At 30.3% G+C, this 14715-nt stretch overlaps 1 protein-coding gene across 1 annotated transcript; it reads right to left on the reverse strand.

Moving 5' to 3' along the window:
• Positions 1-5280: 5280 nt before the first annotated feature.
• On the reverse strand, positions 5281-8143 carry LOC107019395. The gene is made up of 2 exons (XM_015219908.1): positions 7569-8143; positions 5281-7345 (listed from the first exon to the last, which is right to left on the reverse strand). Exons 1-2 carry the CDS (start codon positions 8141-8143, stop codon positions 5281-5283), a joined length of 2640 nt encoding a protein of 879 aa, XP_015075394.1.
• Positions 8144-14715: the final 6572 nt, after the last annotated feature.

The following is a 14715-nucleotide window of genomic DNA, read 5'->3' on the forward strand; positions in this document are numbered from 1 at the left end:
ATTTTGTATTTCATGTAATTGAGTCAAAGTAGATAATTAACGGAGAATATTATTTTTTTATAATATTTTTAACTAGTTAGGAGAATAAAATTTTTATTGTCATGTTCACTATTTTCTCACTTAAATTATTTGAGAGTAAATAATTGTTATCTTAATAAATTAGAGTTTATAACTCAAAAGGTCACACAACTATAATGATTATAGAGAAAATTTATTGAACTTTGTTTTGTATCAATAAATTTAAAAAAACTCTTTATCATAAAATAAAATAAAAATATAAAATAAATATAGAAGAATAAATTAAACTATTTTTATACTCGAGATGTGTGTGCATATATATACATACACACTCTTGTTTTAGACTACTTGTGTAATGTTTAATGAACTTTCATTAAGAGACAATATTTTACTTATGAATTTTTCTTAAATTCATACATCAACATTAACATATTAGTCGAATTATAATATTTATATTAATAATAAATATATTAAGTAATTCATATTTTAGAAACAAAAAATTATATCTAAATAATAAAATTTGTAAGCTAATTTATTTAAATAACTTTATTAGTATAAATATAAAATATAAAATCAAAAAATAAATAAAATATTAAAAGAATTTGAGGGGTATTTTTGTCTTTACCTAGAATAGTCCCATGGTATTAGAGCTAATACCTCCAAATGGAAGGTATTAGTAATACATCACATAATACCATGTAGGATGTATTAACTAATCCATGGATTAGTTATACATAGGCTCACATTCCTACCAAACACAGTATTAAATTATACCACATCTAATACATGGATTATTTATTTTAATACAGCCTACCAAACGCTCCCTTATAGTCTTATTTGTTTATACCCTTCACGGCTGGCTGATTTTGGGTCAAGAAAATGATGTCTTATATTATTTTTATTGATCTACCTCTCCTCTCCTTATTAGTAGTGTAGACACTGAAATTTTGTGGAAATGTGCTCAATTCGAATTGAGACTCTTTAGAAGATGTGTTCAGTTTTAATTAAAATTCTTAGAGGCTATTTAATTCTAAATCCTACTTCATACCTATATAAAAGATACTAAATTCTCATATAAAACATCTCAAAATATCCCATAAATCCTTGGGTATTATAAAGCATCTCAAAATATCCCATAAATCCTTGGATATTTTAAAAATTAAGACATCGATATATTTCACAAAAGTCAAGGAATATTCATATAGAGGTCAAATCTAAATCATCCTAATTTGAAAAATATGTTAATAACGGTTCTCGAATAATGGATAAATCTTAGGAGAGTGGAATCAAAGGAGAAATAGAATTGTACGCGTAATTCTTATCAATAATGTTATGTTTCTTCTTATTTTACTGTGATTGTAATTTATTTTCTATCACCTTAAAATTTTTGTTAGCAAAAAAGTAGCTCTTGCTTTTTCTCTATATCTTTCGTGTGTAGGGCTGGCGTTCTATTGATTTATTTCGATTTGCGAAATTCAGTTCAATTTTTTAGTTTTTGATTTGGTGAAAATGTTAAATAAATTCGGTTTAATTCGATTTCTGCAATTTCGATTTGGTTTATTTTGATTTAATTTTCGGTTTAACTGTTCCAATTTGATTTCTAATTCTTTTCATAACACTAATGACGCTGATTTTCGGATACGCTGAGTTTCCATCATCATCTACCAAATAGAAAATGATATTTAAATCTTGTAAGCTTACCCTCAAGACAAGTATAAACTCTAATTAAAAACGACAAAACAAGATGAGTGTGTACAGACGGACATGAACAAAACATATACCACAATAGATACAGAGAAGAAGAAAGTGTCAAGCAATAGTTGTCTTGTTGTCAGCTACAGCGACAATGGTGGTCTAGATCTGCGACATCAATAATGGTGAATTAAGAGTTCTTCACTTGTTTATCAGAATTTGCAGCAGCCAACACATGATGAAATAAGATTAGTTTTTGAGAGCGAGTACTGTGCTTGATTTTAGGGATTACAAATTTTAGTTGGATCGGATTAGGCTTGGGTATATAAATTTGGGGCAATTAATAATGGTTAGTGGCATGTAAATTGGAATACGAATTTGGGAAAATGTACAAGCATCCTTCAATATATGTCTGAAATTTTAGAGACACACTTATACTATACTAAGGTCTTATTACCCCTCTGAATTTATTTTGTAAGTAATTTTCTACCCTTTTTCGACCTACGTGACACTATCTTGAAAAAAAAAGTCAACCAGCATTGGACCCACAAGATAGTGTCACATAGGCCGAAAAGGGGTAGAAAATTATTAATAAAATAAGTTCAGGGGTAATAGGACCTTTGTAAAGTATAAGTGTGTCTCTGAAATTTCGGACATAAGTTGAGGGGTACTTGTGCATTATCTCTACAAATTATAATGTATTGAAAATTTTGTTTTTTCGATTAACCGAAATTTAATATTTTAAAAATCAATCTGAATTATTGAAATTTTAATATTTGAAACCGAAAATGATCGAACAAATCAAAAATTGAAACAAAAAAGATTTATGTTCGACAAATTTTTAATTTGAATTGAAATATATCCACCTTTATTCGTGAGGTATTTCATTTTATGATTCTTAACTAAGAATTAGTCTTATCTAGTGATGGATGCAGTAGGTGTCATCATGACCTGATAAATTAGATTGTGAAAATTTGATATGACAGCTTAGGTTGATCAATATCCTAAGTATGAGAACAAATGTCTGGTATAGTCCTAGGTATTTGTGCACGTGTTTTTGTTAGATGTGTGATGATATATATAAACTAATATGTTATATATGCTCCAAAACAGTGAATTTTCAAGACACTCAGTTTTATGTATTGAAGAAAATATAACAAATAATAATAATAATAATCCTTTGATGAAAATTGAATGTAGTACTTTTATTTATTTTATCTTTTTATAGCTTTATTAATAATGAGATTGAGTCATATATAATGAACTGTTTTTATTTATTATTTTCTAAAAAAAAAGGTCAAGACTAGTAATTGTTGAATATAGGTGATATACAATTATGACTTGAAGAAATCTTAATGAGAAGAAAATGATAGATGAATTTGGATTGATTGAAAATGTATTGAAGTAAATCTTGTTATTACGTGATGATAAATTAACGAAGAAGAGATCATAATGGGTAATGAGGAAATTATTATAACGAAATTAGAGAATAGATTAATAATTCAAGTATGTTGTCATGAAATGCAATTTCAAAGTATTTTTACAGAATTTTTGATCAAAATAAGCCATTCTATAAATCAATTCACCAAAATAGTATGTTTTTAATTTTGTTTACAAAACTAGTATAAACGTGGTTCACAGTAACGTTTTATACTTTATTTATTTTTTAAAAAAATTATTTTATTTTAAAAAATTTAATGCGAAAAGGGACGGTCTGCTAACAACGTTAAATAATAATACGTAACTGGAAATTACGTTTTAACTATAATACGTTATTGGGAATAACGTTTTAAGCATATATAATTTAATAATAATACGTAACTGGAAATTACGTTTTAACTCTAATACGTTATTGGGAATAACGTTTTAAGCATATATAATTTAATAATAATACGTAACTGGAAATTACGTTTTAACTCTAATACGTTATTGCGAATAACATTTTAAGCATATATTGCCTGAACTAGAACAAAAAACCCCAATTTAGTTATATAAAATTGGGGAAGAAGCTCCTTTTTCCATTGAACCGTAAAACATAAATTAGCCCCTTCTCCTCTTTCTCTCTTTTCTCTGTGTTTTTTTTTTGAAACGAGAAAGATAAAAGGTATTATCGCACTCGATTGCAACCCATATTTCCCCAAACTCGCCGGCACTCGGCTGAGACCAAAACGACAAATTGAGGAAGAAAACCCTCCAAGAAAAAACCCACTTCATTCTCCAAACCTACCTTCAAGTTACAAGGGATGAAGAGAACTAGCATCAAATCTCGCTCCAAAGGCACAATGGAGTTGATGAATGCTGTATCTGAAGAGTGGAGGTGAAATTTTCAAAACTTTGAAAACGGCTGCAGATCTGCTTTAAAAAGGTAAAAAAAACTTTGATAAAGAAGAGTTCTTTTTGTGATTCAGGTAATTTTGTCATACATTGATTTAGTTTATCTTATAGTTGATGAATTTGTTATTTTCCTTTGGTGAATTGATTTATAGAAACTTATTTTGGTCAAAATTCAGATTTTAATGTGTTGTTGTAGGTTAACCCCTGCCACTCTTACCAAATCTTTGGTAAGTGAAAGCAGTAAACTGTTGTGCTTTTGATTGTTTCTATCATGTAAACATAATTTACAACCACTATATATTTAACAGCTCTTGCACTCGTAGATTGAGGAAAGCTTCTAAGTTACGTTGTATTCTTACTTCTGTATAGGTATTTATTTTATGGCTGCTAATAATGCATACCAATTGGATCCCGGTCCACTTGATCCGTCTGTATTAACTGGACAGCTCACTCATAGGTCACGAGATATATGGATAGGGAATGATAATATGATTTTGAACACAAGAAAATGTGATGGGAAGTTTTGGGACCTAGTAAATGAACATCCCATTCATCCACGAGTCTTAGATATGATTAAACTATCTGGATTATATGGTGTTTATAGGTCTCATAGGCCTGTTATTGATCGTAGCTTAATCACCGCACTAGTTGAGAGATGGCGGCCTGAGACTCATACATTCCACTTTAGGACGGGTGAGAGTACGATCACTTTACAGGACGTGGAGATATTGTATGGCTTACCCGTGAAAGGTAATGCGGTAGTTGGGTATGAGCCACAGAGGTCTGTAGTGGATTGGCAAAATATTTGTCAAAGATTATTAGGTTTTAGTCCACAACCTCAAGACTTTAAACATAGTAGTCTCAAGGTTTCTGCGCTTAATGCACACTTGCGACTTCAACCACGATTACCCGACTTGGCAACACAGGATATGGTCAATGAGAAAGCTAGGTGTTATATGTTTTGGATGATTGCTGGTTTACTATTGGCAGACACATCTGGTGGTCTTTTAAAGCTTATGTACTTCTATTTCTCAATTCTTGTGTTTCTGTCTACCTAAGCAACACTTTGATGATATTACAACTGCATAAGCTCCAAACTAAACAACAAAAGGCAAAAAATTAATTATTATTTGAATTACATTACAGTAGCTAACTGAAAGAAAATTATCAAAACTAGACATTGACCCACATTTGGAATTAACACAATTAAACTAATCAACAATTGTCCACTTAATTTTAATTACGATCTGGACATCGACGCCTATCATGTCCGGTTTGTCTACATAATCCACAAGCTCGCTCATATACAGCAGCACCACGATCCATCTCATTGGGTATTCTACTGTTCCTTGATCGATTGAGACGACGATAGAATTCATTACTTTCCATTCTAAAATTAGGAGATGGCCAATACGCCTTATGGCCAACCGGTGAGAAGGACCCAGAATATGTTGCAACATAATTCTCTACAGTGAAATGTTCACTAACAAAGTTTCTAGCTAGCTCTCCCATTCTATCAGTAACCTTCATGACATGTGAACATGGGAAATGCAAATTAACCCATTTTCCACAATCACATTTTCTTTCATTCAGTGAAACACAATGAGGATTACCACCAGTACCATCAACTTGAATAGATCTAACCTCATATACCCCTGTGGGTATATTCCAATCAAAAACAAAGTGCCTTTTTGAACTTTCATAGTTCTTCTCCCACTTCATTTTGAACCTTTCGGTCCACAATTCATCTTGTTCTAGGAGTTGTTGCGCTTTTTTAGACCTACGAGTGTATCTTTCAACAGTTTGCTCTAATGAAAGTCTGACCATAGAAGTGACCGGCAAGCCACGTGCTTTTTTCAACACTCCATTGAACGACTCTGAAAGATTTGTTGTCAACACTCCCCATCTTTTACCACCATCATGGCTAACCGTCCATTTCTCCAAGGGGATTTCCATGAGATATTCATATGCATCTTCATTTTCTTCTCTAATTTGCCAAATCAAGGACTCAAATTTTCTTACTTGATGGGTTGAAGCAGCCCTCCACATCAGCCTACTAAGATCCTTGTTTGGAAATCGAGATTGAAAATTACTCTTAAGATGCCTTATACAATATCGATGGAAGACTCGAGGCTCCTGAAATCGCCGCAACTCCTGCAAACTTGTCAATATTCCTTTTGCCCTATCAGATATAACACAAATATCTTCTCTATCTTTTATGACATGTGCACTCAAATTCTTAAAAAACCATTTCCATGCTTCTTTCGATTCTTTGTCTACAATAGCAAACGCTAGAGGAAGAATATTATCATTTCCATCAATTCCAACAGCAATCAATAATTTAATCTCATATTTTCCATACATATGAGTTCCATCTACTGAAATAACAGGGCGACATGTTTGAAATCCATCAATGCATGACTTGAAAGCCCAAAATACATATTTAAAAGTTTTTACCTCTAATGAACTCATAGACTCTTCGTGTTTCCATTCCACAATTGTTCCATGGTTAAAGTGTTGAAAAGCTGCAAAAAATTTGGGTAGGTCACTAAATGATTTCTTAAAGTCACCATACACCAATTCAAATGCGCGTTGACGCCCAAGCCACGCTTTTCTGTATGTTATTTGATGACCAAATTTTTCGTGAACCTTGGAAATGACATCTACCACCAAAACCTTGGATTTTTTTTCAATTTGATTAAGAATCAAAGATGCAATTAAATTGGTATTTAGATTGGCATGACCTCTAGAAAGCCCCTCAGTCTCACATCTATGATTTTCAATATATTTTCCTATTTTCCAAAGGTTATCTCCAACCTTTCGTCCTCGGAGAAACCACAAGCAACCCAATGAAGTATGAAACTTGCATCTTGCAACCCATAAACTCTTGTTTGATGTCACCACCTTGAATTCTTTAATTTTTTTTAAACTCCAAATTGTCACAGCTCGTTTTAATTTTTCTTTACTATTAAAAAACATACCTTTTTTCAAATCTTTTGTGCCATCTTCAGACCAGACGGAACAATACTCCATCTCAGATTCACATGTAGACATGAAAATGTCTTCCTCGTTATCTAATGTTCTAAAATAGGGTACATCATTTTGCACTTCAGACACATCCTTTTCAAATTGATTAGGAAGATTTATACCAATGTCATTTTGAGAAAAATCTCTAGCATTATTGATATCTTCATTTGATTCACTTTCACCATCATCTTTTGAAGGTTCATCTTCCTCCGAACTTTCTTCACTAATTTCAGCATTTACATCACTATATGGATCAACATTGTTCTCATTTTCTCTGTGGAAAAAGAAGTTCAATTAAATTTTAGAAAATTATGATACATAGAAGCTTGTTTTAAAATCAGTAATTTATTCTCCATAAGGTTATTCCTTAAAAAAGTTAAGGTAATTAATCACAAAAAATATCACTATCTATCTATATATGTATATTTATAATGAGTAAAATTGTGTTATCAACTAATTATATTAAAATTCATTAAAACATAAATTTGTTGTTTTACCTGCCCTCATATTTTCTCGAACTATTGTCAACATGTCTTTGGCTACTTGAACCTTCGCCAAATGATCCTTGGTCATGCATTAACAATTGTTGAAATGGTGGTTGAGCAATCGGCTCTGCATAATGAGGTTGACTAACCGTGGCAAATCCATAATTTTGAGACAATAAATTCATGTGATAACCATGTTGACCACTAATTTGAAATATATCATTTTGATTTGTTGATTTGGTCTTTACATACATTTCCAAAACATTTATGTCAATCTTATCCGCAAAGTTTTGAGGTATAACAAAAAATTGTAGCAAAGATTGATCATCATCAATTTTAAACTCAATGAACCTTGTATGGTTACCTTGAATCGAACAAGGATATTTTCCCGAAATATCCATTTGAATATTTTCACTAGTTGTACCCATTTTCTCATGCAATAATTCAACCAATTCAACATACTTCATTGAAGTATACATGTTAATAATCATTCTAGCACATTCAGTATACCTGCATCCGTTCATTTCAGTAATTATTTCGCCACCCCAGTACAAAGCAACCATCACATTATGTTCAAAATTTGCCATTTTTATTCCTACACATAAAAATAAGTCATCTTTCTAAGTAATAAATTAGAAAAATATTTGAAAGCTATGGTAAAAATAATAACACAATATGATACATTGACTTGACTTATTTAATTCATACCTTTGTAAATATTGTTTCAAAATTGGGCTACACAAACAAAATTATGAATGAATATTGTTGGAGTGTTTAGAACATTTGTTTCAACAAGGTTCATTTTATAACCATTTGTCGTCAGTAAAAAAAAGAGAAAATTAACTTTAACATAGTGTCGTAATTGATAGTCACGATTTAATGCAGAAATGTGATCAGCGATAACGTTTTATGATCTGTAAGATTCCAATGTAGCAGGATTTTATTCTTAATCCGGTGCCCCGTGATTAAATAAACATAAAACGTGATTGACAGTTACGTTTTATATAATAAACGTGATTGTCAGTTACGTTTTATAATCTGTAAAATACAGGATTCGATTCTTTAATTGCAGAGCCCGTGACTGGATAAAACGTACTAAAATATAAAAACGTTACTTTAAGTAACGTTTTAGCTCTAAAACGTGATTCTAGATAACGAAGTATAAAACGTTATTGTCAATAACGTTTTATTTCTGTTTGCTCCGTGAACTTTTGCTTTTTTTTTCATTAAATTTTTTAAAATAAAATAAAGCATAAAACGTTACTGTGAACCACGTTTATACTAGTTTTGTAAACAAAATTAAAAACATACTATTTTGGTGAATTGATTTATAGAATGACTTATTTTGGTCAATTCTTCTATTTTTACATGCCAATTATTTGAACAGCAAAGGTACTTCATATTAGGTTGACAATTTTGAAGAATAGATGTATGGATTTGAAAATTATAAAAGTGACCTCATAGGAAGTTGATCAATCTTCAAATACTATCAACAATGTTAAAATTAATCACTCTCTCTATACAACTAAATTAGTTGTGTTCCATTAATTACGTGATCTTTTCTTGTAATATTATTATAATTATGTTGATTGTATGACTGTGTGTGTATAGAAAAGAAAAGTTGAAGGATGTGATTAAGTTATTAGAAAAAGAGAAGACGAAGATAGAGGAAATACCAGACATAGAACTTGACATGTTTTAAGGCTAATTACAAGAGTAAAAGGTTTATGTTGTTTTCTATGCGTCATTAAGGTTGATTCATTCTCTTCTTATGTACTTAATGCACTGTGATTAGTTATCTCTATTTTTTATTTCTACGTAGTGATTCTATTTTCAAGTTTCAAATGATTTGTTTGAAAATCTATCATGCTTAATCTTTATTTTGTGTTGTTGAGTTTCTCCTAATATATATTTTTTTTATTTTTCTTGCATAAATTTCTTCTCACATTGGTCATTTGGGCTCTTTAGTTTCCTTTTGCACTCTCTGTTGGGCTAAAGCCTAACAATTTTGTATCTCTAAGTAAACTTTACGAAGGATAGAAACTGAAATATAATGTAGATGGAGTTATTAAACAGGTCCCGAAGGCTGATATACAAGAAGATATATATCTAATACAATCATATACAACAATAAGCAGTGATTTTATAAATCGATATAAAAAGAAAAATGACCCAAAGGTCCAATGTTTCAGGTAGCATCAGCAAAAGATCTGACCCAATGGCTTTGGAATTACTAATTTACCTCTATTTTGGCTCGGCTAGTCTTTGTGTTGTATTTAGAGACAACCTATGTTTCTATTGTATTTGTACTCTTACTTGATTAGACTCTCTGTTGCTAACTGATTTCAGGTCTTGAAAATGGATTTTTTTTGTATAATTTTTGTTGATATATCTCCCTCTTTTCTTTATTATTAGCTCCTCATTCTTCTTGGTTATCTTACGCGTGGTAGCTCGTTGTTTATTACTCTAGATCCATGAGCCTTAGTTGTGTGTCTCAAGGTTTATAGCTTGAATCGTAGCACATAAAATGTCTCACCTTGCGCCCCGTGTTTTAAAAATATTGATTACTATTTTGATATTGAAAGGATATTTTGCCAATTAAGTATGTTAGGATTATTTTTTTTGTTTTTAAATTTAAATTCTTTAAAATTATTTACTACATATCGTTAGAAATCTAATATTATTTATCAAAAACTAAAATTCTAATAATAACAACTTTTAAATATGTTACTTACAAAATTTTCTCTTCTCCCAATAAATAAAGATAGATCAACAAAATATACTCCAAAATAAAAGCATAAAGACTGCCAAGAAGCAAAAAGGAAACAAGCATTAAGTAAAAAACTATTGGACAAATTAGACTAAATATCTATTAGATTGACTTTTTTACACAAAAGATAGCCCATTTAAAATAATAAAGCACTCATCATAAAGTGGTCATTCGTCACTTTTAAGTTACAAAACTTTGGCCTTCCACACTTTTTCTTCTTTTGCTTCTGGTTGTTCATCCTCCTCCTTCTTTGACACTTTTTCTTCTGCGGATTCTATTTACTTATTCTTCTTCTTCTGATTGCTAATACTCCTTCCCCTTCTTATGCTTATGTGTTGTTTATCCTTTCACTTCACCCTCCTTCGTATGCATATGTGTTGCTTATCCTTCACCTCATCCTTCTCCTCCTCCTCATCCTCCTCCTTTTTCTTCTTCTTCTTCTTCTTCTTTGCATATCCTTTTTCTTCTTCTTAGTGGCTTGTCTTTCTTTTAAGGGAAAAGGGTCAAATATGCCCCTAAACTATTCAAAAAGGTCTAGACATATCCTTCGTTTAAAGTTTGGTTCACTGATATCTTTGTCATCCAACTTTTGGTCCAAATATGTCTTATGAGCGTTAGTTGTCATGTTGGACATATCTAACTCATTTTTCATTTCTTTAAATGTCACATTAAAATTGTCATGCCATTTTGACTTTACCACATAACATTTATATGAAAATGAAAAGATATTCAGACTCATAAACACCTAATTTGACCCATAAATCAACCCCCTTTTAAATAAATTATCCGACTAATTTTCAACAATTTTGTTTAATCTTTATTTTTTCCGATAAATTCCAAAAATAAGTAATTGATTAATAAAAAAATAGGAAAATATGAAAAAAAAAATATAAAATTAACGCCAAAAATTCACAAATAATTATAGCAACCTTAAATTCAATTTAAAAACATTTTTTTAAAATTTTTATTTTTTTCGATAAATCCCAAAATTATTAATTGATTAATAAAAAGTATGAAAAAAATAAAATTAACGCCAAAAATTAAAAATAAATACAGTAACCTTAAATTCAATAATTTCAACATTTTTTTAATTTTTAATTTTTTTCAATAAATTCCAAAAATGAGTTTATTAACAAAAAATATGAAAAAATATAAAAATTATGCAAAAAATTCATAAATAAAAAAAGGAAAATATGAAAAAAATATAAAATAAAAAAAAATTGTTGAAATTATTGAATTTAAGGTTACTATATTTATTTGTGAATTTTGACATAAAATTTTATTTTGTTTTCATATTTTTCCCTTTTTGTTAATAAATTACTCATTTTCGGGATTTGCCAAAAAATGAAAAAAATTTAAAAAAATTCTAGATTGAAATATTACTATATTTATTTATGTACTTTTGGCGTTAATTTCTATTTTTTTAATACTTTTTATATTTTTTTTATTAATCAATTACTCATTTTCGAGATTTATCGAAAAAATAAAAAATTTAAAAAAAATTGAAATGTTAGATTTAAGGCTACTATATTATTTGTGAATTTTTGGCGTTAATTTTATATTTTTTTTATATATTTCCTATTTTTTATTAATCAATCACTCATTTTCGGGATTTACCGCAAAAATAAAAATTAAACAAAATTGTTAAAAATGGATCGGATAGTGAATTTAAAAGGAGCTGATTTATGGGTCGGATTAGGTGTTTATGAGTCCGAATATCTTTCCATTTTCATATAATTGTTATGTGGTAAGGTCAAAATGACATGACAATTCCATGTGGCATTTAAAGAAATGAAAAATGAGTTGGATATGCCCAACATGGCAACTAATGTCCATAAGGGCATATTTGGACAAAATGTTGGACGGCGAGGGCATGAGTGAACCAAACTTTAAACGGAGGGTATATCTAGACCTTTTCGAATAGTTTAGGGGCATATTTGACCCTTTTCCCTTCTTTTTATGAATTTGACGTACTATAAATGTGAATCATCTAGAGCGAATTATACATAAAAAAACTCAAAATATCAAGAGGATTTTGAGTTTGTGGGGATTGAACAGTTTGTGTATACTTTATGTACACCTAACTTATATTTAGATTTTTTAGCGTACTATAATGTATAGTTAGTATATAATTCATGTATATGTACGATATGTTAGAGTTTTTGAGGTCGACGTACTATGATACTTTTCATTTTGTTGAGCCTTGCTTTGTCTCTGGTTTGATGGTTGTACGTGCTAAATATCCGGTGCATTCTATTTTGTTTCTGCTCTTTCTCCGCATTTTGTTGAGCCTTGCTTTGTCTCTGGTTTGATGGTTGTACGTGCTAAATATCCGGTGCATTCTATTTTGTTTCTGCTCTTTGTCCATTCGGAGAACAGGGCCTGAAAGGAAAACTCTTAATAAGATTAGATGCACGTTGAAGGTCCAGTACAGTAGGTATCAGTCGTGTTACTTTTGGCTCCTGAGTGAGAACAATAAATAGGTGATGCACCATACCTGCTGATACATATGATTTACTTGACTTGACATATTCAGTCAGTTGAACCTAACACACATCAGTTTAGAGTAAAAGGAGTGAAATTTGTTGACATCCTTTGAATGGGAGCAACGTCGCGGCGACTCAATTAAAAGAAGAATTGGTTAATTGAATTTTTAAAACGGGTAAAGGGGTTAAAAAGTGGTAAAAGGGGGTTAAAGGGAAAAGGGAGTCGCCACCTAATTTTTAGGAAAACTAGGAAACCGATTAACTAATTAACTTAAAAGAGAGTCTACGAAGCCAATTTGATTCTAGGTAGGGGGTTCAAGTTATTCCGAAGGGAAGGGGTTAGGCACCCTTCGAAATCCACAATTGTGGTTCCTGACTGAGTTCATTTTTTTCAAATTGAGGAGATAACAATAATATACAAGTAATATAAATATGCAATAAACAATAATAATAAAATAAAACAACAACATGAGAAACGGCCTAAGGTTGGCCTAGCATCGATATATACAAAATAATGAATTGTAAAATATAATTCGAACTCCTTTCGAATAACTTCAATGAAACAAGTCTTGGGTACCTGTAAACACACTTAGTAAAAGTGTTAGTAATAAATAAATAAATATGAATTAATCAAATGATAACTTAATAATAAAAATTCGTCTTATGAACATGGAAGGCCTTGGAAATCGACGGTAATTTCTTCATCGGTCCTTTTAACAATTTAACAAACAAGTTATATGAACTTAAACTAAAAATATCCGTCTTTTAATGTTGGGGAGGCCTCCAAAACCGACGGAGAGTTTTTTCATTGGCCAATTTAACAAATATATTTAATATAACTTGAACATCAACAAAACATAACAAACTTATCCCAAGAGAATATGGAAAACAACAACCAAACTCAAACAACATAATTAGAAATGGAAACAACAATAACGTAATATATAAAAATTAAAAATAACATTAAAATAGAATAATAACAAAACCCTGAAAAAGATAAGATAGCAAATAGTTGACTAACAATTTTAAAATAACAATAATAATAAATAAATAAACATCAAACCGTAAAATAATGCTAATATTAAAACTACAATAAACACAAATATTAATTGACTTTTAAAACTACATCAAACTAAAAAACAAAACGAGCTACATATAATAAACAAAAAACATAAAAGAGATGGGAATTAAATAAAACAAGGCTAAGAAAAAAAAATTTACCTTGTTCTGGCAGCGAACCAGAACTACGAATTTGAAGGAGACGACTCCACCTCCTCAACTCGAAAAACCACAAAAACACTTCAAAATTTTGAACTATGGAACCAAGAATTCTCAAAATTTTATGGGTACTCTTTGGTCTTCCCCTCCAAAATCCTCCTCTAAAAATAGTGAATGAAGTAGGTTTATATAGAAACCCAAAAATCCTCAAAAAGGAAGAAATAACGATGTGGGACTGTTGCAAAATTGAAAATTGTTTGAGAAAAGATGTGGGAAGGCAGATTTTTTTTTAATTTTTTTTGTATTTGACTCAAAATGTATTAATTTTAAAACCATCGGACAAAAATTTGGTGTCAACAACTTGCCCCTTTGTTTGATTAGGATCGATGAAAGAGATCCTGGTCAAACAAAGTTGACGAACCAAATTTGGTTTGATAAACATTGAACAAAACAATTGAGACGTTAGTAGAACTTTTGAGCAAGACTCCACATTGATCGACAGGGATGAAAATAATAAACAAAAGACGGAGATTGATTGAAAACTGAGTAAATTCACATACCTTTGATGTTACTTGCAAAATTGCACAATGAAGGTGATGTACCTTTTGAAAGAAGGATGATGCAAATAACATGTTACTTTGAATGAGGTGACAACCCAGCGCGTCTCTTTGAAAGGAGGACGACC

This window comes from Solanum pennellii, chromosome 5 (genome assembly GCF_001406875.1).
Source record: "Solanum pennellii chromosome 5, SPENNV200".
Lineage (NCBI taxonomy): Eukaryota > Viridiplantae > Streptophyta > Magnoliopsida > Solanales > Solanaceae > Solanum > Solanum pennellii.

Coding starts and splice junctions, on each gene's coding strand:
- LOC107019395 (XM_015219908.1), bottom strand. CDS start 8,143: ATGGCAAATTTTGAACATAATGTGATGGTTGCTTTGTACTGGGGTGGC. Junction 7,346..7,568: donor TCGAGAAAATATGAGGGCAG/GTAAAACAACAA, acceptor CTTTTTCCACAG/AGAAAATGAGAACAATGTTG.